The sequence below is a fragment of the Nuphar pumila genome, chromosome 5 (genome assembly GCF_984573655.1).
Source record: "Nuphar pumila chromosome 5, dmNupPumi1.hap1.1, whole genome shotgun sequence".
Classification (NCBI taxonomy): domain Eukaryota; kingdom Viridiplantae; phylum Streptophyta; class Magnoliopsida; order Nymphaeales; family Nymphaeaceae; genus Nuphar; species Nuphar pumila.
In genome coordinates this window covers 114,604,356-114,630,857 of record NC_143253.1, presented here as the reverse complement: position 1 = coordinate 114,630,857, position 26,502 = coordinate 114,604,356, and the positions used below count along the sequence as shown (strand labels likewise).

Below are 26,502 nucleotides of genomic sequence, written 5' to 3'. Positions count from 1 at the left end.
GGTGAAGGACTGGAAAGACCTTATGCATTTAATAGTAATAGATGCATCTGTATTAATTGCCTGCAGTGATAAACAAACAACAAATAAAAAAAAAACAGAAAAAGGGTGTGCACCTTGCCGGGGCATCGCCGAACAGGCCGGAGGAGGTGGATATCCCTTGCCGAACTATCAGGCACAAAAAAACATGATGCCTCTCCTGCATCGCTCCGGCAAGTTCCCCTCTTTCTCAGAACAAAAGAAAAGAAAATGAAAAAGGGAAACCCTAATTGGGTTCCCCCTTCATTTTAATGCATAAGCCATTTTTATATAAAAAAATAAAATAAAAAAAGAAAACAATAATAAAATTTCAGTTCAAACCTAAAATTTCCTACAAATTCAAAAAAAGGGTTGGTTTTCCTAAAAAATAGAAACCAATATATCAACTTTTCTAAAATTACAGAAAAGTAGTTCCTTTTTTTTCTGTTAAACTCAGGAAATTTCATATATATATATATATATATATAGTTTGCTAAATAATTAAGAAAAGGCTACTGATCTTTTCTGAAATTACAGAAAGAGAGTTGAATCTTTCTTTTTAACTTAGAATTTTTTTAGGCTTATGTTTTTGTTTTAGCTTAAAAAGGCTTCTGCCTATCTGAAAATTACAGAAAAGTGGTTTGTCTTTTCTAATAAACTTAGAAATTTTATAAAGTGTTCTACTTTATTGAGTTTTTGCAAAACAGGGCCTCTAAACTTTTCTGATATTACAGAAAGAGAGTCAAAACTTTCTGTTTAACTTAGAAAGTTGCATAAACAAGTTTCTATGATTTTTGTTTGCACAAAACCTCTCATATGACTTTCTGAAATTGCAGAAAAGTGGTTCTAAGTTTCTGAAAACCACCTGCTACTTATTTTTGTCAAATAGTGCTTAAATTTAGCATTTTTTTATAAATTTCTTGCGTACTTAAAGACCATATTGCATGCTAAACTAGTTCAGAATGATCAAAACTAGTTACATTTACAAATATTAGTTAAAATAAGCTTTATTAATTCTAATATTTGTTTATAATTAGGAATATGGCAAATCAAACAGTCACGACTAAGTTATCTAAAATAAAAAAACTCAATGAGATGAATTTTAGAGTGTGGAGAAGAAAGATAAAATACCCATTAACACATGATAAGACCCTATACGTATTGAACAATGTAAAATCTTCACTATCTGATAAATTGAGTGAAGAAGAGAAGAAAGCTTATAATAATTTTATTAAAGACGATCAACTTGCTCGAGCAACTCTTCTAACATTTATGCAAAATGACCTCATCTGAGTATTTGAAGACTTTGACACTGCAAAGAGAATGATGAAAGAAGTCAGAAAAAAGTATGATATGACTTCAAAAACCCACATTCAACTTCTTATAAAACAATACAACTCATGTAGGATAAAAGAGTCATACAATGTGATAGATCATGTGAGTTGAATGTTGGTAATGGCTAAGAACTTAGCCATAGATGAAAATGATATTCCTGAGCGCATGCAAATCTCCAACATACTAAACAACCTTTATCTAACTTGGAAGATGGTGTCAATTGCCATAAGATTAAATGAGAAAAGCCTTACTCTAACTGTGCTCCCTCTGTAATTATCCCTTGAGCAAAAACATATGTCAAAGGACAAGAAGGGAGAAGTTATGAATACCCAAAAATCTTTCCTGGCAACCGCTCACAAGCTCAAGCTTAAAGGCACATTCTTCAAAAAATTTAAGAAGAATAAATTCAACAAAAAGCGTCCAGTGCAAACCAAAAACTCTAAGATTGCAGCCAGGAGAGCATATTTCTCTTGTAGAAAAGTTAGGCATTTTAAGAATAATTCCCTAAATAGAACTAGAAAAGAGAATCCAAGAAAATAAGTAAATGGAGAATGAGAATTAGTATGCACTGTGTCTGAATCATTGATCATAGATAGTGATCTCTAAAGGTGGTTGATTGATTCAGGGGCAATGTGATATGTGCCTAAGACAAATGAAGGACTTGTGAAGATGAAGAAATTGAAGCCTGGATATCATAAGGTGTATATAGAAAATAACACCTATAGTGATATGGTAGGGATAGGAACCTACAGGCTTCAGGTAGAAGGGATCAGTCTCCTACTAAAAAATGTACTTTATGTACCTTTCATGAGAAGAAATCTTTTAGCAGTAGGAGATTTTGCTAAAAAGAGCTTCAAAATCCACTTTCGGGGTGACAAGGTCACTATTGAAAAAGATGAAAAAGTGAAGCCCAGGGGTCGCTATAATGTTGACCATGGCCTCTTTTATCTTAATGTAACTCTTTCTATAAATAATATAATGAATATTTTTTGTTATATTGATTGTGCATTTAATGTCGATGCATATTTATGGCATTTAAGGTTATGACATGTAAATATCAATAAAATAAAAGGAATAATTCTCATGAGATTATTATTTTCTCTTAAAAATATAGAATTTGAAAAATATGAACCATGCATATTAGGTAAAATGACTAGAAAACCTTTTCCTAAGGATAGTAGGTCATGTGACTTACTAGTTTTGGTATACACAGATATTTGTGGACCTTTAACAGTAAAAGCATATAAAAGAAAATCATATTTCATCACATTTATAGATGACTACTTAAGGTATGGCTACATATACCTAATTTCTAAGAAATCTGAAGCTCTAAAAAAGTTTAAGGCATATAAACATGAAGTTAAAGGATTACTAGAAAGAAAAATTTAAGTTTTTAGATCTGATAGAGGAGGCGAATATAAATCTGATGAGTTTAAGACCTTCTACATTAATAATAATATAAATCTTCATACAACTAAGACTTATACACCACAACAGAATGGTGTAGCAGAACGAAGGAATAGAACCTTAATGGATATGACAAGGTCCATGTTGGCACATGCAAATCTTTCCAAGCAATTCTGAGAAGAAGCAATTTGCACTGCTATGTATATCCTAAATAAGATTCCTTCTAAGGTTGTAGAGCTTACACCCCATGAATTATGGACTGGTAGAAAGCTAGACTTGAGTCATTTGCGAAAGTGGAGGTCACCTGCTCATGTATTGATTCCGATTCAAATGAGAGACAAGTTAGATAACAAAACTATCAAATGCATCTTCATGGGATACCCAAAAGGATCAAAGGGATATCGATTATATAATCCTGAAAATGGATTTATAAAGAATAAAGATGTAGAATTCTTAAAAACTCAAGAAAACAATTTTGATCCTGAAGATGATGATGTCTTTCTTGATATCATAAATGATCTTGGGATACCAAGTCAAGAGTTAGAGCATAACAATCCAGTTATGAATATGAGCAAAATTCACAACCAGTAATTGGACAGAAAAGAACAAGAACTCCTCCATCCTATTTGAATGATTATTATGCATTCTTGAGTGAAGAATTATGTTATTCTATGTATTTAGATGAAACTCTTGACAACTTGAGTTTTGAAGATATGATTGCTTCTAATGAGTCTGAACTATGGAATGAAGTAATGAAAGATGAGTTGGAATTCATATAAAAGAATGAAGTTTGGAAACTAGCTACTTTGTCTAGTAGATATAGGACAATTTGTGATAAGTAGATTCTCAAGAAAAAACTTAAGGCAGATGGATCTATTGATAGATTCAAGGCAAGATTAGTAGCAAAAGGTCATTCTCAACGATAAGTGATTAATTATAAAGAAACTTACTCTTATGTAGCCAAACTGGGATCTATTTGTATTACTTTAGCATTTATAGCTTATTTTGATCTTGACCTATATCAAATGGATGTGAAAACAACCTTCTTAAATGTTGAATTAAATAAAATTATTTTCATGCAACAACAAGAAGGTTTTAAAATTAAAGGTCAAGAGGATGAGGTATACAAGTTAAATAAATCATTGTATAGACTTAATCAATTACCAAGACAGTGATATTTGAATTTTCATAATACTATAACCAAATTAGGTTATGAGGCAAATAGTCTAAACCACTGTTATATGCCAAGAATAGTGAGAGTAAATTTACTATGTTATCCCTCTATATTGATGATATATTAATTACAAAAAATGATATAGACATAATAAATATGACTAAATCATGGTTAAGTTCTCGATTTGAAATGAAGGATATGGGTGAAGCTTCATATATCCTTAGAATTAAGATAAAGAGAGATAAAAAATTGAGATTACTATGTTTAAGTCAAGAAAAATATCTTGACCACATTCTAAAGAAATTTAGAATGAAAAGTATCAAGGCAAATGATACTCCTGTAGTAAAAGGTCAAAAGCTAAGTAAAAATGACTGTCCAAAAGATGGACAAGAAAAGTTGAATGTTTCTTATGCTCAGGCAGTTGAAAGCCTGATGTATGCAATGCTTTGCACTAGACCTGATTTGAGTTTTTTTGTAAGTCTAGTGAGTAAATATCAAAGTAATCCTGGGCTCTCTCATTAGAAAAAGCAGTGAAGAAAATTTTTTGATATCTAAAGGGAACTAAGAAACTCAAACTATGCTATCAGTCAGATAATTTAAATCTTGTAGGCTACTCAGGTGTTGACTTTGCTGGTGATAGTGATGAAGCAAAGTTCACCTCTAGTTATATATTTATGTTAAGAGGTGGGGCAATTGCATGGTCATGCAAGAAACAAAGGTGTGTGGCACAACATACCCAGAAAGTTGAGTATATTGCTTGTAACATTACAACCACATTTGGTGTGTGGATAAATCATTTTCTAAATGAGTTGAAATTAGACATTCTAAAAGATCTAATTTAACTTTATTGTGACAATAAAGCTTCTATAAGACTAATACAAACATGAGCGGATAACTCTAAAAGTAAGCATATTGAAGTTAAATATCAATATATTCATGATATGATTATGAAAAATGAAATAACAGTGGTCTATATTTCTTCAAGTGACATGATAGCATATTTGCTAACCAAGGTAGTCATTGAGGATGTTTTCACTAGACATGTGAGTCAGATGAGACTCAGATATGTTTAAGTGGTGAGTGAGTAAAGATCACTTGAAAAGTGTAAATACAAGGTTCCGGTTGAAAACCAACATAGGAAATCCCTTATGGCAAGTGGGAGATGTAAGGCCATGTAATCATACGATGACTGTTCGGGGTCATTCCAACAGTCACAATACTCAAATGCAAGAGACGTGTCTCTTGAGAGATAAAAGGATTTCTCTCAGAGGTGTGTTCCAAAAACTTGAACTCTTCACAACTATAAATGCAGTTAAAAGGGCATGATAAATAGATGATGAATCATTCAAGGAATCATATAAGCATTCACAGAAAGTAACAATTTCAGTTACTAAAGGCATTCCAACTTATGAAAGGGTTGAGAGTGTGGACTTCCTGGCGATTTTGAGTGTAACAACGACATCTTCACCCCGCTGCAATTCTGCATTCGTGCATAAAGGTCCCAACAACTATGCCTAAGACCTGTTGAACAAAATGCTAATTTTCATTTGACTAGCTTATGCCATTATTTTTTTTTCATGAAAGATAGAAAAAAGCACCCGAGGGGTGTAACCCCAGGCACATACCTCGGCCTCATAGAGCCACCAGCTTCGGCTTATGCAAGAGAGATAACACCCACAGGAATCAAACGTTACTGTCCATCTAACAACGGAGGCCTGTTCCAACTACGCTAACCCCTCCGGTCTTGGCCATTAATTGATTCACATTTGAAGGAACACATATGAGATTAAAAGATTTATTTTATTATTAGGTTGCCTACAGTATATACTATTATCATTGAAATGCTGTATAACTTCACTTGTTTTACTCCTCTCCAAAAAGCGAAAAAACTGCATTTGTTATATTAAGGTCATCATCCCTCACTTAAGATGGATTTGTGGGTACTGTGAGATTGCTAGAAGCCACGTTTGATAAGCTTTTCATTGTGTGGCGACTCTCCGGGGGCAAGTTGTAAGCTCACGGAGTTTTATGCTGTCAGGACAACGACCGTAAGTATGACAGGCAGAGCCATCGCAGCTAGGTTAGGTCTCTGATCCAGGAGGTAGTTTCTCCGTGTAAATATAAAAAAAATATACTTTCCATTGTCTACAAGTTCAATACCTGAGAGTGTACATCTCTTGCTGCAAGATCGAAGTAAACGAAAGCTATTGCTTAGCCTCCAAATGCTATTGCTTTCGGCTAACGTATTTCTTCTTTTTAGCTTAAAATGAACAACAAAAACATATCAAACGTCATCTTTCTTCCCTTTTTCTCTTATTTTATTTTTTCTTGATATTGTAGGCAACCAAAACTATTTAGGTATAGGGATGGGAGGCAGATACCCAATACAGCTTGCAAGCCATGTGCCATTTATTTGATCTAATGTGGTTCCACTTGTTGTGAAAGTGATAACTTTGTCCTCTTCATACCTTGTTTCAAGGTTCTATGCGAAAAGCCTCACTGAGATAATGCCATATGCACTTTAATCGAAAGGAGAAGCTTATCCAATGACCTTACTCTGATCTGTCTAGCATCCAAAAAATAAGTTAAATGACTGTAGATCATATAAAACAATATTTGGTTGACTGCTCTAGACATTGTCCCCATTACTATTCTCAATCTTTATGATGTATGCATCAAGGTCACATGGCAGGCCTTTATATATCATTCAATACATGGCAGGCCTTATTTGGAACTCATATATCATACGTCACAAGGTTTGATGGTGGAAAAAGATGATTTTGATGATGAAGATGACATGCATTGAAGTTTTTGGTTCCCTTCACATTTATATCAACACCAACATGGTGAGTGCATATCTTCTCTATGTTCCATTATCAGTATCAATGTATTCAATGATAATATTGACCTAAGTCCAAGGTTACAAGAACTAATATGTTATCAATATCAATTGATCCAATCATTATATTTAGGGGTACAAGAATTAATGTGGACATAAGGGAATCTTCTTAGTAGTTAGTACGCAGCTCTCCCAAATGCAATAAACTGCCGTTGTATACTGCTGCTGAAAATTGATAACCGGCCGGTTTGAAAACTTGTTCATGCTAATGCTAAGCTAATAGATATGCTGGTGTTTAGTTACTGTAAGAAAAGTATTTGCTCCGGTGAGTAAGTAACCCCTTATTTGGAACTCATAGAGGGAAGTTGTTTTGACCAAATTTGAAGCCATGATGCATTCAACATGGTCAAAATAGTATAAATCAACCCTTAGATTGTATTTTTAGCATAAAAATATGATTTTTTGAGGGTTGAAAATTCAACGCTCAAAAAATCCACATTCACATTGGAAAAACATGGTCCAGGGCTGGTTTCTTCTGTACCCAAATATGTAGATCATATCTCTAGAGGGTAAGATGTGTAAAAAAAAAAAATGGAAGTAAGAAAAATTTATGGTTTTTAAGTAGAGGGTTCTTTACCCACGAGAGAAGCAAACACTCTGTGATGCTTACACCACACTGAAACTATTCAAATTCATGCATACCTGGAAAGACCAGGTAGAACGTTTTGTGTAAAATAACCAGCACAAGTGACACCTGTTCTGTGAGTGCCAAACGGGACAGGTGTCACATCTTGTATTGGCCTTTTACATTTACATTGGAATCCGCCACTTTATCTGATCCTCTTTCATGCATTCAAATGGACAGCCCAATGAGGTTACATTTTGTATGCCATTTCAAAGAAATCATAAAAATGATTTTTCAGCATGGCACCCAACTTTTTTGCATAGTAAAAAATGCACTAGCTTTTGGAAATTTCCAAACAGCACCAAACTTCCGTTTATTTCGCCAAAATTCAAACTTTAAAAAAAAAAAAACTGCAGTAAATCCTAGATCATTTAAGGTTAGTACAATGACGTTGCCCTCTTTACCATTTGACATGCAGTTACAAAAAAGAAAAGAAAAGGAAAACCACTTGGTCTCAAATACCAATTTGTGTTTAGGATGCTTGTGGGTTTTGATCTGACACTCTCCTCTCTGGATTATGTCACTCATTATCTTCGATTCGACCTTAAACTGCAATTAATCTCCATTTAGATTGTCATCGTCTTCATACCAACAACAAATTGGTTAAACTTTGCAGAAGATCGAGAAATAGTGATTAACAAAATATTAGAGAACATAAGGGAGATTTTTCTACAATTGACATGCTCATGTTGCACAAGCAAAAGCAAGGATGCACATGGGATGACTTCTTTTTCAAGTGATATAAGGAGCTCTTTATTCCCAAACCCTCTTAACTTAAAATAAATGACACAAAGGCACATTGAACTTTATCATTTATCTGAAACACCCCTTGCAATGACACACTAACTGAAACAATGAGCGAACTGTACGTATACCCGCACCAAAAGACAAGTATGCAATTAATTAAAACTTGAACAAACTCTTCGGATTTCACCCTGAGTTTCAGTTTGTACTTCGATCCGACCCATTGTGACCATTGCATTGGCAAAGTCTTGATAGAACGACGGCCTGAAGAGGCCACCAAAGAATCCGAAATACGAATCCACAACACTTTGAGTGGATGGATCCTGATAGAGTTGAGCATCAGATGCGAGAACGGCGAGCCCAGTCCTTATATTGTTAAGAATGCTCGCATCGAACACGGTTTGGCTTCCACGGTCTATGGCTAGCCTGACGTTGACGTTGCCGCCTTGTGGGCACGTTGCTTGGAGCTCCGGCAAGATTGACGGGTCTATGGACGGGTCGGACCCCGCATTAGGTGTGAATGAGTAGAGACGTTTGGTCATAAAGAAGCATGCGGTCGTGCCTATGGTATGGCCTCCTGCCCATTTCAAAGAATTCATAATACTAAGTACTTGGTTGAAATTTTGAGAAAGAAAGTACTTGAATGAAATTTTGTGTAAAAAGTCGAAATTATAAGGAGGCATGTTTTGCAATTTCGAGAAAATGATGACTCTCTTTTTTTTCATTAAAGAAGAAAGTTCTCTATATTTTCAAGAAACTGCAACATAAGCCCCTTACATTATTTTTATTGCTGGGACAAATCATGTTTTCACAATGCTGAGTTTCCCAATGAAGCAGAGCACTTTCCCAATTTACAAATTACAGGTTTAGTTAGCAGTGGCCTGTAAAAGTGAGGACACCCATGTTCTCTCTATTTTTTTTCTCTGTTAGTCTTAGATGATTAGGCAGAGTTGTCGTTTCTCAGTAACTTTTTATTTAATAGTTGAAGATTTTTGTGTAATTATGGTCAAAATTCAGTCAATTTGTAAATTCATCTTGTTTGAAGTGAACATTTAATGAATTACCTGTTAGCAGTGAAGTTTTACTCTATTAATTTCAGTATTCAAAATGAAAAAAATAGGATATTCAATTTTTAAAAATTAGTGAATAATTCTAAGGCATTATGATGATCATGAGGATTGTTAGTATTATCGTCATCATTTTACTATTGTTTACTAGCAAACTGAATGGAGGATGCTTCAATTACCTCCACTCAAAAGAACCAAGTCTGAAGCCGAGAGTCCCTTTGCTGCGAACTTTGCTTTAAGAACATCGATTGTATCATCGACTTCCGTCATGTTGCTAGCGTCAGAAATTGATGAAACAAAGCCGTCCCTTCTGCCTGTCTCAACCTGATACCGTGGTCCTCCACTCTGCAAGAAAGAGAGATCTCTTAAGGTTTTCCAGTTCTTTTTTGGTTGACACATGCTACTAGTGCTAAGATTGAATTGATTAACTAACATGAAATGCCAATATGAAAATTGTGCTATTTACCAATGCAATAGAGTCTCTTGCTGCCATTGCCACTATGTCTGAGCAGGAAACTACACCAGGGCACACTTGCTCCAGCTGAGCTTTTGCTCTGTCAATTACCTCATATCCTCTTACGCCTGCATGCGCGCCGCTCCTTTTCTCTGCAGTTGGTCCGTCGATCAGAATTGAGCCATCACATCCCTACAAACAAACCGTGAAATGTTGCTAATTATCAATGAATTATGTAACTAACAGAGCATGTGCAATCTCAAGAATATGCAGAACAGGATCAAGTAAGTTCAGAAAAAGCAAGGCTATAGAATACCTGAACAAAGCAATCATGAAAATGCAGGCGGAGTAAGGAAGCAGCTACAGTCTGATCTGCAGCAACTGAAGATTGGACGGTGGACGCAACAACAGACTCTGCAGTAGGGCATGTTGAGCCATAAAAGCCTACCTGAAGTGCTCCCCGTGAAAATTCTAATAGTAAACTAAGGGAGAAGAAGAGAATTATAGTGCTGCCTGCCATTAAAGACGGAGTTAAGGTAGATCAACTGGGTGCAACTCTTATATAAGGATGTAAATAATAGTGAAGAAACAATCTTTGAAAGAAATAGTATTCTAGACTCAATTTTAGCAAATTGCAGAAGGGGTTGGTTTTGGATGCATTTATTTGGTGGTATTATTTTGATAAGGACTCCAAGGCTTGGCAATTTTTTTATATTGGTTATGACAGCCAACACAAGATGGTATGTTTGGTCGCTTGATTAATGAGTGAGCGTAAACTTTATCACACAATTCATGACAGAAGATAAATACTAATATACAATCCCTTGCGGTTGATTAGAATGTTCTGTGAGAGAAAGACACGCAATCCCTTGCTTGACCATGTTACCAGGATTTATACATGGTAATTATCAGGTAGAAGATTACAACATAATGAAACTTACTGAAAGGTAAACAATGTTGCTAATTAAGGCTTATTCTACTCATATTGAATTTTATTAGTTTTTTGCCAAGATAATGATACAGCAAGGATCTTTTCCATACTGATTTGTCATTGCTGCTAACCATGCTGTTGACATATTTCCCATGGCAGGTCTGTTGGTTTAGTTATTCTCTTGATGGTATTTCTTGGTTAATGATGTCAAAAATTGGAAAAACTGAAGATGCTAAAATTAGCAAATTTACTCGGGTAACTTTTATTGAATCAGAGTTCACAGGACACAATATTGCAGAAACTTGTTTTCTGTCTTGTTCTAAATTCCAGTATTAAGCAGTTTTACCTCGTAGGGAGACGGGCCCATTAAGTGACCCAGTTTTTGGTGAGGGTTCCTTCGTCATAAAAAACATCTTAACTAGTTACTGCTTAATAATTTTCCTTACAATAAATTGACCAATGGTGGAGAAACTGACAATTCATGGAGATTCTTTAGTATTAGGTTCAAAGACTAATTACATGTTTGATTCTGTTAAATTCACCTTGTAGAAGAAATTTAATTTACTGTGTTTTTTACATAGACCGACTGTAATACCTCTCATGCATCATAGATAGACCGACTGGAACACTTCGCATGGTAAATAATATCAATGGTCTTTTATTCTTACCGCTAGGTAGTGTCTTTCAATGTGTTTTACTAATTTCTCTCAGCTGTATGAAAAGGAAAGCCAATTCTTGGGGCTCCTAGATGGAATGGATTAGTCTAAATGTCATATTGCTGTTGTATGCATTTAAACTGATTTAAGCATGCTTTCGACAGTGGGATTATTATGGAAAATCAAGGTGCTTGCCAGTTAGATCCGGACCCACATCTGATAAAGTTGGTCCCATATGCAGATGCTATGAATAGTAATTGTTGAGCCTACTGAGACCTGATCGGGTTCTGACCCTGGCAAAGCTAAAGGAAATCTCACCCAGGCCAACACTTTGCACATATGAAATGATTCAAATATTGGGGGTTCAAATTATGAAGGCCGGATGCAGCACCAATATTAGCGCTGGTTGAGGATTCGGGTCTTGCCCTCTAGACCAATGTAGTCAGTATCGTTACGAATCGGCCTGTTCGTATCATATCGGTAGAAAATCGATAAGAAACTGACCTGAACCGGTTCTTTTACAAATAAATTGGAAAAAATCAAAATAGTATTTTAATAATTATACTATTATTTTAATATTTTCGTGACACATGTATTTTTGTGGTTAAAAGTTGGCTGATTCAGTTATAATCAGCCCCGAATTAGAATCGCCCAACCCGGATCGATTTGAAAATCTGAGATGATTCTTACATTGATCTAGAGTCCTAGACCCAGTGAAGGACTAGGATGAATTTGAATCTGATATGGATCTGGACTCTCAGCTGGATCTGACCTGTTTACATCCCTAGAAATGATTGTCAATGGTGTGTACATTTATGGGATGTCATGTCCATCAAATGCAACATGTGAAAAAGGTCAGTGATATCCCCTTTGACAACTGTCTCTTTTTCTTTTATGGGGAGAGTTGGTATCAATCACTAGCAACATTTTAGTTGTAAGATGGGGAAGACAATTTCTCCAGTAGGTTCCACGATCTTCACTAAGTTTGGTATCCTTAGAGTAAGCCCCAGTGATTTTTTTTTTTCCAACCTGTATGACTTCATTAATGGTAAAAGCTGGTATGAATAGAGTTGCCGAGTGAGAGCATGGATCAGGTGCAATGTGATCACACACTTTTACCATGTTTCTACAGCTGATCACCTTTCATCTTTGAGATACAGCTTGTCAGCTGCGAGTCCCGAGAAATGATGGAAGGTGATTAGGTGCAGCAACACCTTAAGTGTGAAATTACATTGCACCTGATCCTCCTCCAAGTTCTTTCTCTCTTTCTCATATGCATGCGTAAACATACTTCAGTAGAATTTTGTTTAATTATGTCCTTAATTAGCAGAGCACCATAATCATGAACCACTTTATGAGAGGATCCAGTGATAGGACCGAGTACTTTGCACCCTATGGGCCCAGGAGGGTGGAAGGCGTGGGACCCCTTTTGAAAGAAGGGAAAAGTAAATGATGTGGCAGTCAGTGATTGGGCAATCTGCCCCCAACTACTTTGTACTTGGTTATATGGTGCAAAACAATGATGATCTGTCTTACCTTCGTGGCAGCACCTCTCTCTCTCTCTCCTCCAATTTATGCCTAGTGGACCACAAACCAACAACTTGGTACTGTGTTCAGTATTCACGTTTGTTGCTACACCAAGCACTCACCAAAAGTGAAAAACAATGGGCCAGTGACCTAGGGGAGTAAATGGGTTGGGTTTGACCCAGACCCGACCTGTACCAAACCTTATAGGTTCAGGGTTTGGTAATAAATAAGGAGGGATTAAAATCTGGGTTGGATTAATATATGGATTCAGGTATGATTTGTGAAATTTCATACCTGACCCAGGTCCGACCTGAGTTCTGATTAAGATCCGCAAATTTTCGATGTAAAAATGATTACAAAATTTATTTGTATGTTTTCTTAATCCACTAAAGCTAATAGGATGAGAGCTACTCCTTTGATCATGTATTTACCTAGTTACTGTTTTTTCATTTCAATAAAAATTTTCTTTCCTTCAAAAAAGAAAAAAACAGAAGTATCATCACTCCATGGGTGGAGTTGAACTAAAATAGAGCCCCTTTGAGGTTTTTGAAGTTACTCTAAAGAAAATTGGGGAGTGATGAAAGAAGTTTTAGGTTCATATTGGTCATGGGTTGGGAACAGTGTCAATGGTTCAAGTTTGCTCCAACTAATTACCATTTAGTCAGATTTAGTAAGGCCTTGTTGATTCAATCAGCCAAGTACACCGAATTCAGCTTTAGTTTTCACTTTTCACCAACTCCTCCAATAGGAATGCTTTAGAAATCAATTAGAGGTAAAACCATCCATGATGCCAAACATGGCATTATGAGAAACAGATCCCACTGAGAGCTGGAAGCATGGTTGTGTTTCAAATTAGGATTTTAGTTATGACCTCATGTGCTTTCGTAGTATAGAAAGCTTAGCTTGATGGAGAGATTGATATTCATGGAGGAGAAAAAGCAAAAAAATAGACCCAAGGGTTTGGCCTAGTGGGATGGGGCCTAGACCGTTTGACGGGCAAACGAGGTTCAAATCCCATGGGCGCGCATCACCTCCTGCATAAGCCGAAGCTTGGCAACTCCTTAGGGTTGAGGGGTAATTCCTCGGAGTTTTACACTGACATGATAATGACCGTAAGTACGCCCGGCTGAGGCAGCTAGGTCTGAGCGCCTGGGGCGGTTTGTCTGAGTAAAACAAAAAAAAGAGTTCCAGACATTTGTGAGTGTGTGCACACATGCATACAAAAACCCTCTTATCACCAACTGCATGTTGGCAGGCCCCCCGAGAGATAAAACTGTTGAGATCTCCTCTATCCACCAGAATGACCTTACAACAAGGGACACTCACCGTGAGTTTCGAACTCGTGACATCGGTAAACTTTAGTGATGTTTGTAAGTCGCTCCAACCAGATTAGCTGAGCCCTTCTGCGCAGAAGCTTCATTTTTACCATGACAGAGTAAAAGAAGAATTCATGTTAATATTGTTTAACAATATTCTAATACCTTTTATTGCTATTTTAATGAAAATGTAATTTTACTATTAAAATATTACAAAGAAATTTTACTGATTAAAATATTAAAAATTCTGTGTCCCCGTGTCCTACTTTCCAAAAAATTCAAACTTGAGGTAACGTGTCGGACCTATGTGACATATTCTCAAAGCTAGATGTCACTTGCAAGTCAAGGACTGCAGTTTAAACATCACATCGTTTTCAAAATATACATAAAGGCTCTACGATCAAGTAGTTTCTTAATGTGGTAGTACATACAAAATGACAAAGCCAACTTAATCCCAAGCAGGTTATATGTTACCCTCCTCCCCCGAAACAAGGCATCTTATGCTCGGGGTCCCAAAAAGCACAACGTATTTAAGCATTAATTAGCATTGAAGTTTGATGTAATTGCAAAGACTTAAGTATCCTCTCCTCCATTGGTGTAAAAAAAAATGACGATTCTAGAAAAAGAGTGGTTGTAAAGACTTAAGTGCCCCAAAGATGATTATTTAAGACTCAGTATCTGCACTGCAGGATTATCTGAGAAAGAAATCTTTCCTAAAGAAGGCCATGAACATCAACCCTCTCACTCTCTCTCTCTTCCTTCTCTTTCTGCTTCTGTGCACATCCAGCAGGAGATCCTACATTGCTCCATCAAGCATCGACTGACCTGCACATTGACTGTTGTAGAGCCTGATTCAGAGTTTTTACCCTTACAGGAAGAGGGTTTGGAGCTCCTCCCAGCGTGGGTAGCATCATTCAACTAAATGAGTTGTGGATCCTAATTCAGAGTTTTTACCCTTACAGGAGAAGGGTCTAGGGGCTCCTCCCAGCGTGAGTAGCATCATTTAACTTGAAGAGTTGTGGAGCCTGATTCAGAGTTGTTACCCTTACAAAAGAGGGGTCTGAGGGCTCCTCCCAGCGTGGGTAGCATCATTCAACTTGATGAGTTGTGGAGCTTGATTCAGAGTTTTTGCCCTTACAGAAGGAGGGTTTGGGGTCTCCTCCCAGCGTGGATAGCATCATTCAACTTGATGGGTTGTGGAGCCTGATTCAGAGTTTTTGCCCTTACAAGAGGGGGGTTTGGGGGCTCCTCCTAGTGTGGGTAGCATCGAAACGAACCTTAATTGTTTCGTTGATGGTAATCCGGCGAAACGATGGTGAGCCGACGATCCGATAGTGAGCCGGCAATCTGATGGTCATCTGGTGAAATGAACCTGAGCCATCAAAAATGTCTGTTTAAACTTTTCATCGTCATCGTCATCTTCTTCTTCATTCTCCGTAAAACACTGTAAAACCCTCTATCTCTCTCTCTAGAGAAGAAATCAAGGGAGGCAAAGAGTTCTCCCTAGAGAAGGCCATGAATATCAACCCTCTCTCTCTCTCTCTTCTCTTTCTACTTCTGTGCACATCCATCAATTTGAAATATGACCTCCGGTTAGGGAGATATGGCCCTGACAAGTTGGTCCTAATTCAGGTAGTGATTTATAGCGATTTGCTTACTGAATAACACTACAAATCGCTATAATGAGATTCAACAACACTATAAATCGCTGTGGGGCTCGATAAAGACCTCAAAACACTACAAATCGCTTTAGTGATTTGCGGAAGACACTACAAATCGCTATAGTGATTTGCGGAAGACACTACAAATCACTATTGGAAGATCAGATAACACTATAAATCGCTGTGGGGTTTGTTGAAGACCCGAAAACACTACAAATCGTTGTAGGAAGGCCCGACAATACTACAAATCGTTGTTGAAAGGCCGGATAACACTATAAATTGTTGTTGGGCTCGTTGATGACCCGAAAACACTACAAATCGTTGTAGAAAGGCCCGAAAATACTACAAATCGCTGTGAAGCTCGTTGGAGACCCGACAACACTAAAAATCGTTGTAGGGGAGTCATTGAAAAAATCATGTGAAAGAAACAGAAAAAGAAAAATAGAAAAATCGTGGAAAGGGGTGTTATGAAAATCTCGAGCAAGAAACAACTGAAGGAAACATGAGCCTCACGATTAAACAAAACACTTTATTGCTCTTTTTCGATAGTTCAGCGAGATCCGCGCCGGGGGGGAGCCCCCGGACCCCTCTCCTGTAAGGGAAAAAACTCTAAATCAGGCTCCACAACTCATCAAGTTGAATGATGCTACCCACGCTCGGAGGAGCCCCCCAAACCTCCTCCTGTAAAAGCAAAAACTATGAATCAGGCTCCACAACTCATCAAGTTGAATGATACTACAATCACTGTACAGGTCAGTTAGTGTTTGATGGAGCAATGTAGGATCGTCTGCTGGATGTGCACAAAAGTAGAGAGAGAAGGGAGAGAGAGTGAGAGGGTTGATGTTCATGGCCTTCTCCAGGAGGAACTCTTTGCCTCCCTTGATTTCTTCTCTAGAGAGAGAGAGAGAGAGGGTTTTACAATATTTTACGGAGAAGGAAGAAGAAGAAGATGACGATGAAAAGTTCAAACAGACATTTTTGATGGCTCAGGTTCATTTCACCGGATGACCATCAAATCACCGGCTCACCATCGGATCGTCAGCTCACCATCGTTTCGTTGGATCACCATCGACGAAATGATTAAGGTTAGTTTTGCTGTGTAGACTTTGAAGAGTCAACATCATCCTCAACTTTCTGGATGGAGGACATGTTTGTCCTTTTTTTTGAACCGTTTGTTTTTTCTTTTTTGAATGAAGGGCATTTTTGTCATTTTCTCAAACCATCGTTTTATGAGAAGAATAGCAAGAAAAGGTACTTAAGTCTTTGCAACCACACGAGACTCCAATGCTAAGTGATGTCAACATACACGGGAATACGAGCCCCATGTGCTTGTATACGTGGTGCTCATTTAGACCCCCGAACACAGACGTGGGATTCAGTGAATCATCGGGGGAGAACATACACCACCCTCTCAACTTAATCTGATCTTCTGCTCTTTTAGATTGTCAAGGAAAATTGGATTTGACAGGTTTGAAATGGAATTAACATCAATATCACCAACATCTGTATCACGATTTGTTTAGGAAGTTCTCCAAAAATACAAATTTTGGAATATATGAAATTGTTATAAAATATAAAGAACAAAATATAAAAAGGTTAAGAAAGGATTAACATGTGATAAATTGGTGATATGTCGATATCACGAACTTTGTTGCATAAAATTAAGATTGTGATTTACCAGCTCCACCGACAAGGCTCACCATGACGTGGCCATGTCGTAGGGCTAGGGCTGGAAATGGATTGGATATGGTGGGAAATACAATTCGAGTCCGAATGTTATTTCCAGATTTGGATCCTTTAAGTAAAATCGGACACATTCAATCTGTTTGCATTTTTTGCATGTAAATAAAATTTGTTTTTGTTCTACATTTTCTGGATTCAGTATTATCAATTGTATTGCTGCATATTCTCCTATCTTAAAAAATTTGTATTTCAGATTCGGGTTCAACCTTACTCATCGGATCTAATTCAGATCCAGATTCAGATTTGGATCCACCATTTGCATTTTGGATTCAGATTCAGATTTAACAGGAACCGACCCGTTTGCACCCTGCCTAGGGCTCATGTACAAATATATACCAAGTTCAAGTGATAGATGGATTTGGGACAGATATATACCTATCAGACCTAGATCCATCTCTAAACTAAATTCGTGTTCATTGGTTTTGTTGGTGACAAGCCCTTGGAACCTTGACTAGGGTCTGGACACGGATCGAGCTACATTATAAGCTATTGTTGAATATACACCTAGCTTTGGACACGCTCAGACACGATGAGAGGCATCGACATATATGGACATTAGTTTAGTATATTTAATATTTTTTTTACTCAAAACTGCATTTTTTAGTATTAAAATAGCAAAAAACAGTATTTTATTGATTAAAAATAAAAAAGATGTGTCCTTGCATCTTTTCTTCCAAAATACTTTTGAATTTGTGCATTCTACCTAGGGGTGTCAACGGGTCCATTTTTTCTGGACCCTTAGACCCGACCCGAACCAAACCCTATAGGGTCCGGGTATGGTGATAAATAAGAAGACCCAATTAAGACTCGGGTCTGGACCTGAAGGTCGGCTTAATACATGGACCTGGGTATATTTTGTGAAATTTTATACCAAACCCGGACCCAACATGAGTTTCAATTAAAACCCACAAATTTTCAATGTAAAAATGATAAAAAATATGGTTTTATACGGGGTATGGTCTGGGTTTTGTTTATGTAGTTCTTATCGGGTCTGGGTATGATATTTCTTATAGTAGACCCGATAAACCCGCATCCGGACCCGATACCATATCCCAAAATCTGGTCCAAGTCTGGTTCCACTTGGGTCTGAACCAAACCCGATCCATTGACATCCCTAATTCTACCATTGTCAACGTTGGGTCATACCCGTGTTTTTGTTAAATATCAAATGGAGTCTTGATCGCTATAATATTTTCCAATTTAACCATTACCACTATCTAAGCCAGGCATTTTTATGGTTGCATTAGAACATAATAACCTCATCTAATTCAGTAGTGTAAGCAAGTTGTATAAGCACTTGAACACTGAGGCCATTTTATTTGTGGGTTAAAGGTGGCAGATAGGAAATTAATTTTATTTCTTTGTGTTTCTCATGCTAAGCATATCTCTCATCAACAATGTGAACATGATGAAGAAAGTAGGGAAATGGGGTTGGGAAAAGAAAGATTTGGAGAGGGAAACAAAGGAGAGGAAGAGAGATGATGAAGTGCATTCATGGTTATTCCTAGTGTTCCACCATCCCACAGTCTAGTTAGCTACAGTGATTCATGTGAAATTTAAGAACAGAGAAGATGTTCAATTTGGAGGTGTAACAGTGACAACTATCCATTTTGGTAGTAGAGCTGCATGCCATGCACCGCTGCATTAAAAAAAAAAAGAAAGGCTCATAGCAATATTTGTTAACATATCACTTTATTTAGAGAAAACATATTAAACTATTTAGGTTTCAATTCAACTGATAAATGCATTACAAGAAGATTTATCATATGACCTTAAGTTTTTTCTGATGGAAACTACTTTGGATTATTTTTGACACCAGCACCTACTACTTGAATGTTTATGTACTTGTGTGCCATAAATATTTGCCATATTTGAATTCAATAACCTGTGGGATAATTGAGGAGTGGGAGGCCCTTTGACCGGTTAAGGAGGAGGGCAGAAAACCTACGAAGCATGACACCAACCTGTTACCGTTCAACCAATGTCTTTGACCAGAGTCCGCGGGCTTCCTACTAGAACAAAAGGAACAAGACCTTGTTCATATCATCATTCAATGAGTGAAAAGAAACTGTGAGACACCATCATATTCACACAGCGAGTGAAGGAGTTTTTTGAGAAAATGTTTCATCTTTTCAACTCATGATTGGGTTGACACTTAGTCTCTTTTAGTAGACTAAACTCGACAGTCAGGGCAAAAGGGAGGGAAAGTGAAGAAACCACCCGAATGCATGCTCCGGACCTGTATAGGCTTAGTTGTTAGCTACCCTGCTTCTATGCAATTTCTGAACTCATATTCAAGGTGTGCCATGAGGGGATATTTCCATGATAATAGAATGCACACATTAATAATCTATGATGATCTTAGTAAATAGGCGGTGACATAACAACAAATGTCATTATTGTTATGCGGCTTGCTAAAAATGAATGGATCAGAATAGGGGCAGGGTTCTATGTCTGGGTTGGGCGACAGGTGAAGGCCAGAAGAGAAGATCGCCCTCCCCTTTGGGAATGGCAAAGATGTTGTCATCTTGACCAGTTTCCTGAGGCGTATGGTGGGGGTAGGAGCATCTGGTCGGCAATCTTTTTGGCCCTACAAAGAAGTTAAGCAACGGATTGAAGCTTTCTCAACTATCAAAAGGCAAAAATTTTGTTCTGTAAAAGGCGAGTTAGCGCTTTTGTTTTCTTGCATGGGCCCTAACAGGTCACTTCACTCTCTTACGAGACAGATTAACTAAAAAAAAAAGATATTTTTATCGGAGAATAAGACCCATCGAAAAGAGTGAATTGGATGGATGCCCGAGCATTGAGAATGAAGGACACTTCCAGAGAACAACACATCATTTTTTGCTGCCTCAGTGCAGGAGGGTCGCAACGTCATTATATCAGCCAAACTAGAGTTGGTGAATCGATGGTCGCTGGCTCATGTCTCTTTTCAATCCAGCTGCGCCCCCCCCCCCCCCCCCCCCCCCCCCTGTGTGAGTCACTTGCGACACCTCACCTACGGCCGTGAATCAATGTCGCAGACTTGGCTGCTTTTTGCTATGCTGCTAAACAAGGGGAGGGAAACACATCCCCCCCCCACCAAACAACAATACCACTAGCCCATGGCCCCCCTATCGTTGCAGAGTCGAGCTTCTTGAAAAGGGGGGAGTGAGGGTGGTTTTGAAAGGGAAAAGGTTCAAAAAGTCCTTAAAAAAATGCAAAAGATGAAAACAGGGGAAAGATCCCCTTTTCTTCTCACCCCACCAATTCTCTTTCTTTGATAGCCATCATAGGGGGTTTCAAAAAGGATATGATCGATGATAGAGACAAAAACCTGTGCGGGGGTAGGGGCAGATGTAGCCGAGTGGAGAAGCCACCATGCGCAGGTTCAATTTTCGTATTTTGCCCATCAATAAATAAATCATTTGCTTGCGTCGGAGACAGAATCCAACATTTCTCAACTAGAAAGAATTTATTCTGCTTTTGTGCCGAAATGATCGCTTTGCACTTACATGATTATGTTAATTAGAAAATAAATTGCACTACAGAGGGAATAAAAAAAAACCAAATTACCACCAGGATGCAGCTGCCTTGATCGTCCACCGTGGATGCATCATGTCATGTCTCATTGTCCACACCCAGTGCATCGTGCCAGAGTCTCTGTCACGTTCCATTGAGTCGTCGTCTTAGTCATGACACTTGGGTAGAGTGGGCCGAGGCCCGTTACAAATGCCATACTGATTACAAGGGTTCGACAGATAATAAAGAGGAGCTGAATATAGATGAAAAGATGACAATCTTAGCCTTGCTTTTCGTAGGCAGCTTTCTATTCTTCAGAAAAAGTGAGGGCCCCGATCAAACAGTTTCATTCAGGTACCGGGAAGATCAAGGTTGCGGTTGAGTCCAACAGATCAGCTCACCATGTGTTTATCTGGTGGTGTGGGTGTGTTGGATACAGTAACAAGTGTAACGCCTCAAAATTTTGAACTTATAACTTTCTAGGAAAAAATTGAAAGCTTTGTAATCAATCTTTTTTTTTCAGAATTTAAAATGACAGTTCAACGAAAAATGATGTTTGAAATAATAAGTCAATGAACCTTCGGCACATTACAAGCGAACCCTCCTTTACACAACATAGATTTAAAGCAAGGTTTTTGATAATTTAAAATTTATACAAAAGAGGAAGTTTTAAGGAAAACTCCTACGCAAAATTATAAAATGTGCTTAGGAACGAAATATCAGAGAAAGAGTGAGATCTTCATATCATCACGTCATCGCCTGTCGTACTGACCTAGTTATCACATGTACCCCATAAAACGGGTCAGATTTATAAAAATTTGGTAGATGCATAGACTAACATATGCGTTGTTTCTTTCATGATGTGTAGTTCAGAATAAGTAAAATGAGTATGATAATCTTGTTTTGATATTAACTGTTCTGAGGGTACGCATATGAGAAACATAGAAACAACTGAGACTGCTTAGGGGTTTGTTATTCTATGTATTTTAATACCTTGGACAACTAGCTGAGTCCACTCTTAAAGAGACGACCAATAACCGAGAGAGAATTTCTTAGAGGCCACTTATTCAGGGGGATGCATTCATACTTCTACAAAAGTCATTAGGACCTATCATGTAGGATAATTTTTTGTAGCCTAGTTTTCAAACTCAGATGACCGAGGACACCGAGTCATTACTATTCGAGGAGCGTAGTTATTAACAACCTGTCCATCAGAGCTTTTATACCATCACATCCTCTCTCTTAACAGAACTAAAGAGACAAATGAGTATGCCAGGTTTTATTTTAACTGATGACCCATTCTATATGCTTTGGTCTTTCAAACCAAATTGAGCATTTTGCCTGTGAAGACGATAATCATCATTTATGTGATTTTCTTTTAATCATTATGCATTTTCACACTCCGAGGTTACCATAAACCTCTCATCCAATCATCATAGTACTAACATGCCATGTATGTCTAATAGTACCACTATGATAAAAGAAACCCCAATATCATTTAGAAATTTTAATATTTTGTGCTTTAAATCGGAGAATATCTCAGTCATTTCAGATACCCAAAATAAATAAACGAACGTATGTACCACTTAGGGCTACATAGTCAAAGCCTTTCTGTTACGCAGGTTTGAGAGAAAGATTTGGTTGCAAATACGCCAACGCCATGTGAATTACTTATTTTTGCTTTTCGTGACGACAAATTTTACGAGCTTTAAAATCTCACATGTGAAAACCTTTTTTTAAAAAAATAGAGACTTGACGAGGATGCACAAATCTACGTCTTTAAATGTATGTATAATCTGAAGTAAGCAAGAGTACACAAAACTGCATACTTTACAAAGTTATATATAATACATACATATTAAAGCATAAGCCTATGTATATTACAGCGTAGTGGCAAAGTAAATGACATAAAGCAAGGCTCGATGTGCAAAACCACAGATCAAGTTAAATAAAGTGCATAAGCGATGCACGATGTACGAAACCGTATATCGGCTAAATAAATTGTGTAACCAATAGTCTGTTCACATTATAACATGGCGACAAAGTAAATGACATAATTTAAATAGACAAGAATATGCAAAATTGTGTCCTTGAGTTAAAAGCATATATATATATATATATATATATATATATATATAAGTTAGAGATATTTTATCATTTATCCTCGTATGCAACTTTCTTCTACCTCGGAGATGATCAGACTTGCTGATAATTTCGAGCATAGGTTTTTAAAGGATCGTGCCTTGGTAAGCGTATCTTGTCCATTGTGTCGATGTGGTGCGCTAAAAGATATTTTATCATGTTGAGAAAAAGAACATTACAACAAACTTAATTTAACAGAATAAATGATGGTTGTATCGCAGGAGTCGAACCCGAACACAGTTCAAGCCGACTGGCCTGAGCCAGGCTTATGCCAAGTTTGAACCGAGTTGAGCTCGGTGCTAGCCAGGATCAGCTCAGCTACGCCTGACCAGAGCTAAGTTGGGGACCGAGATGGGCTCGATAATGACCGAGCTGAACTCAATCGGGCCTACCCAGCATGGCTGGGGCATTGTCGTAGGTAGTTGCTCAGCCCACAACTGAGCATGCCACAGCCGAGCCAAGCTCAATTCTACTACGCAAAAAAGGAGAAAGCCAAGCCAAGCTCAGTTGGGCAAGAGGAGAAATAAAGGGAAGGAAGGCTGGGTGCTCCAGCTGAGAGGAGGGCACAAGGTGGGTGCAATAGGGGCTGGCCCTATCGGGGTTGAAGCAGAGGGTGATGGAGGGCAGTGGAAGCACCTAGTGATTGGGTGGCTCCCAACCGACACCACTAGCTAGCCTTGACCAAGTCGGGCTTGGTTGGACCCAACCGAGCCAGGCTCGACCGAGAATAAACTGAGAGGTAGCAACAGCTTGCTGTTGTCGCTCGGAGAGAGAGAGAGAGAGAGAGAGAGAGAGAGAGAGAGAGAGAGAGAGAGAGAGAGAGAGAGAGAGAGAGAGAGGGTGCGCCCTCCTACCAAAAAAAAAAAAAGCGAGAGAGCCCCCCTCCCCCTCTAGGGGATTTAAGAACACAGGTTGGTTGGGGGGAGGGGGGTAAAGACCCGGATCCAACCTGAATCCAAAATGTGTTTTTTTAACTCACGAGTATTACAACAAGTCTCAGCCAGGAAAGGTCAGTTCATGGCTTGCTTCTATCCCTTATGGTAGAAATAGATGTGATCAGGTTCTTTAAAGAAATCAAGCTCAATCACGTCTCTTCTGACCATTCTAAGATGTCCATTGATTAGCATTTGGTTTGTTTGGAGATAGAATCAAGTCTTTCTAAATATAAATGAAATGGTTGCTCTCACAAAGAGATGAGTTTTGAGTTTCCCTTTCTTTGAACCTTGTCAATGATAGAACTTACTGTTGGACATAGGTGACCCGGTTTGACAGCCATTAGTGGGTCACATTAGTGGCCACATAATGGGGTTAGTGGGTGGGAGTTACATGAATGTAGAGAGACCACATTCATGTAACTGCCTATTTCTCCCATTATATACAGGGGTCAGGATGCTATGGAGATGATGATAGTTTTGTAGCTTTTATCCTGCCCAAATTTCATATCCTGATAACGTAGTATAGGGTCATGCTCATAGTCGACCTAAGGCCTGGGCTCATTGTGGGTGTCGACCGGCTGAGGAGAACGCCGAATACCCTGCACGCGCTCAATGGTGAATACAGGTATGCTTTCTGTGTTTGTTTTACAGAAAACGTTGACAATGGGTTATAAGCCCACCAACCACGCATTCAGCTGCATGTGGTCGTGTAGGGCCTTTCGGCGTTTGCTGAATTCTGACCACTGACTGAATGTTGCCATGAGGCGAACTGGGTCACCAATTTTTCGGCAGTCTATAGACGTGAGGCTACTGCCAAAGACTGAGATTGTCGTCGTGGGGCAACAATGTTTCTCGGCAAACAAAAAAAATAATTTATTTTACCCTCTGTTTATCGGGGTTGTAGCAGTGGCCATCGAGGGAAGTCATCTCTGTGGCGTTTCAACAGGTAGTAGGCGACCATTGGGTCGCCGCTTTTCTGACATCCACTCCCGCAAAGTCCCTCGACAGCTGGGATCGTCGCTGAGGGGCGCCATCGCCGGCGGCTGCTGGAAGCGACAAATGTACCGATGACCCTCTGTTAAAAAAAATCAAGAAATAGAGGACAGTTTTACCTGTGGCCGTTGGGCTGCAATCAGGTTGATCGTCGATGACAGGAAGACCGCTGGCGGCAGCAGTCGCCGTTGGGCGACGTGGGTCACTGTTGCTGGTGTCGTGCCCTTTCCTCTGCTCCTTCAGCCATCGGGCTGCCTGTGGAGTCACCATCGTCAGAGCTTCTGCACGCAATTCTAGCTGGCAGCAGGTGCCTGCCATAGCACATCGTTGTGGGATGATGTCGATCACCGATGGGCAGGCGACGTGGGTCGTCGGGGGGACATTAGGGCATCCGGCAATGACTGTCGTTGCCATCTGGATCTGCTACTGCTGGGGCTGTCGCCGGAAGAACGTCACCAGGGGAGGTGACCATCACCAGCTGGTCACTGACGTCGGTGGTCGTACGACGATGTGGGTTGCTGTGGGGCGACCAAGCGGAGAAACCCTTCAGTTTCTTAGTGAAACGAAAACAAAAACCCTTGGTTTCTATTTTTCGTTTTTAAGATGTGTGGGGCGGACCAGGTTTGGGTCTGATCTAGGCCGGACCCCGGTCCTTACTCGGACCGGGTCCAACCCGGGTCCTTGCTAGGACCGGGTCAGACCTGGGTCCCTGTTCAACTCGGGTCCACTTAGGATCGAGTCAGACCCGGGTCCAATTCTTAGACCGGGTCCAACCCGGGTCCATTTTGGACCGGGTCAGACCTGGGTCCATATATTATCGGGTCAGACCCAGTCCTATTAAGGACCGGGTCAGACCCGGGTCCATTATGAATTAGGTAAGACCCAGGAATTTTTTGAGTCAGGTCAGACCCGACTCCAGTTAGGATCGGGTCCAACCCGGGGCTTGTTCGGATCACATCCGATCTAGATATAGTTCGGACTGGGACCGACCCATGTCCAGTACGGGTCGGGTCAGACCCGGATCCCTTTTGAACCGGGTTGGATCCATGTTTAGCAGGATCCAGACACTATTTAGACTGAACCGGATCAGGAACCTGATTTGGCCCTTTCCGGGACCAGTTCAAAGTCATTTTTGATCGGTTCCATCCAGTTTTCACCGGTTCCGAGATGCTAAGACATTGTTTTCATAAATATAAGAAGATACAAGGATTTTGGCATACGGTTATAGGGTTTTATGAACTTTTGTTCATATTTGGTACCGGTTTATAAGGTTCAGAACCGGTTTGGACCCTTAGATGACTGGTTCAGGGTCGTTTCAGACCGGTTCAGAGTGTTTTCAGACTGATTCATACTTGGTGACATTGTTTTTTACCCATA

At 38.9% G+C, this 26,502-nt stretch overlaps 1 protein-coding gene across 1 annotated transcript; it reads right to left on the bottom strand.

Annotated features, from left to right (window-relative positions):
* Positions 1 to 8,354: 8,354 nt before the first annotated feature.
* LOC149838235 (peroxidase 43-like) lies at positions 8,355 to 25,539 on the bottom strand. Its single transcript, XM_090008209.1, has 5 exons — positions 25,245 to 25,539; positions 10,037 to 10,134; positions 9,733 to 9,912; positions 9,446 to 9,611; positions 8,355 to 8,776 (listed from the first exon to the last, which is right to left on the bottom strand). Exons 1-5 carry the CDS (start codon positions 25,537 to 25,539, stop codon positions 8,355 to 8,357), a joined length of 1,161 nt encoding a protein of 386 aa, XP_089864335.1.
* Between the last annotated feature and the right edge of the window lie 963 nt (positions 25,540 to 26,502).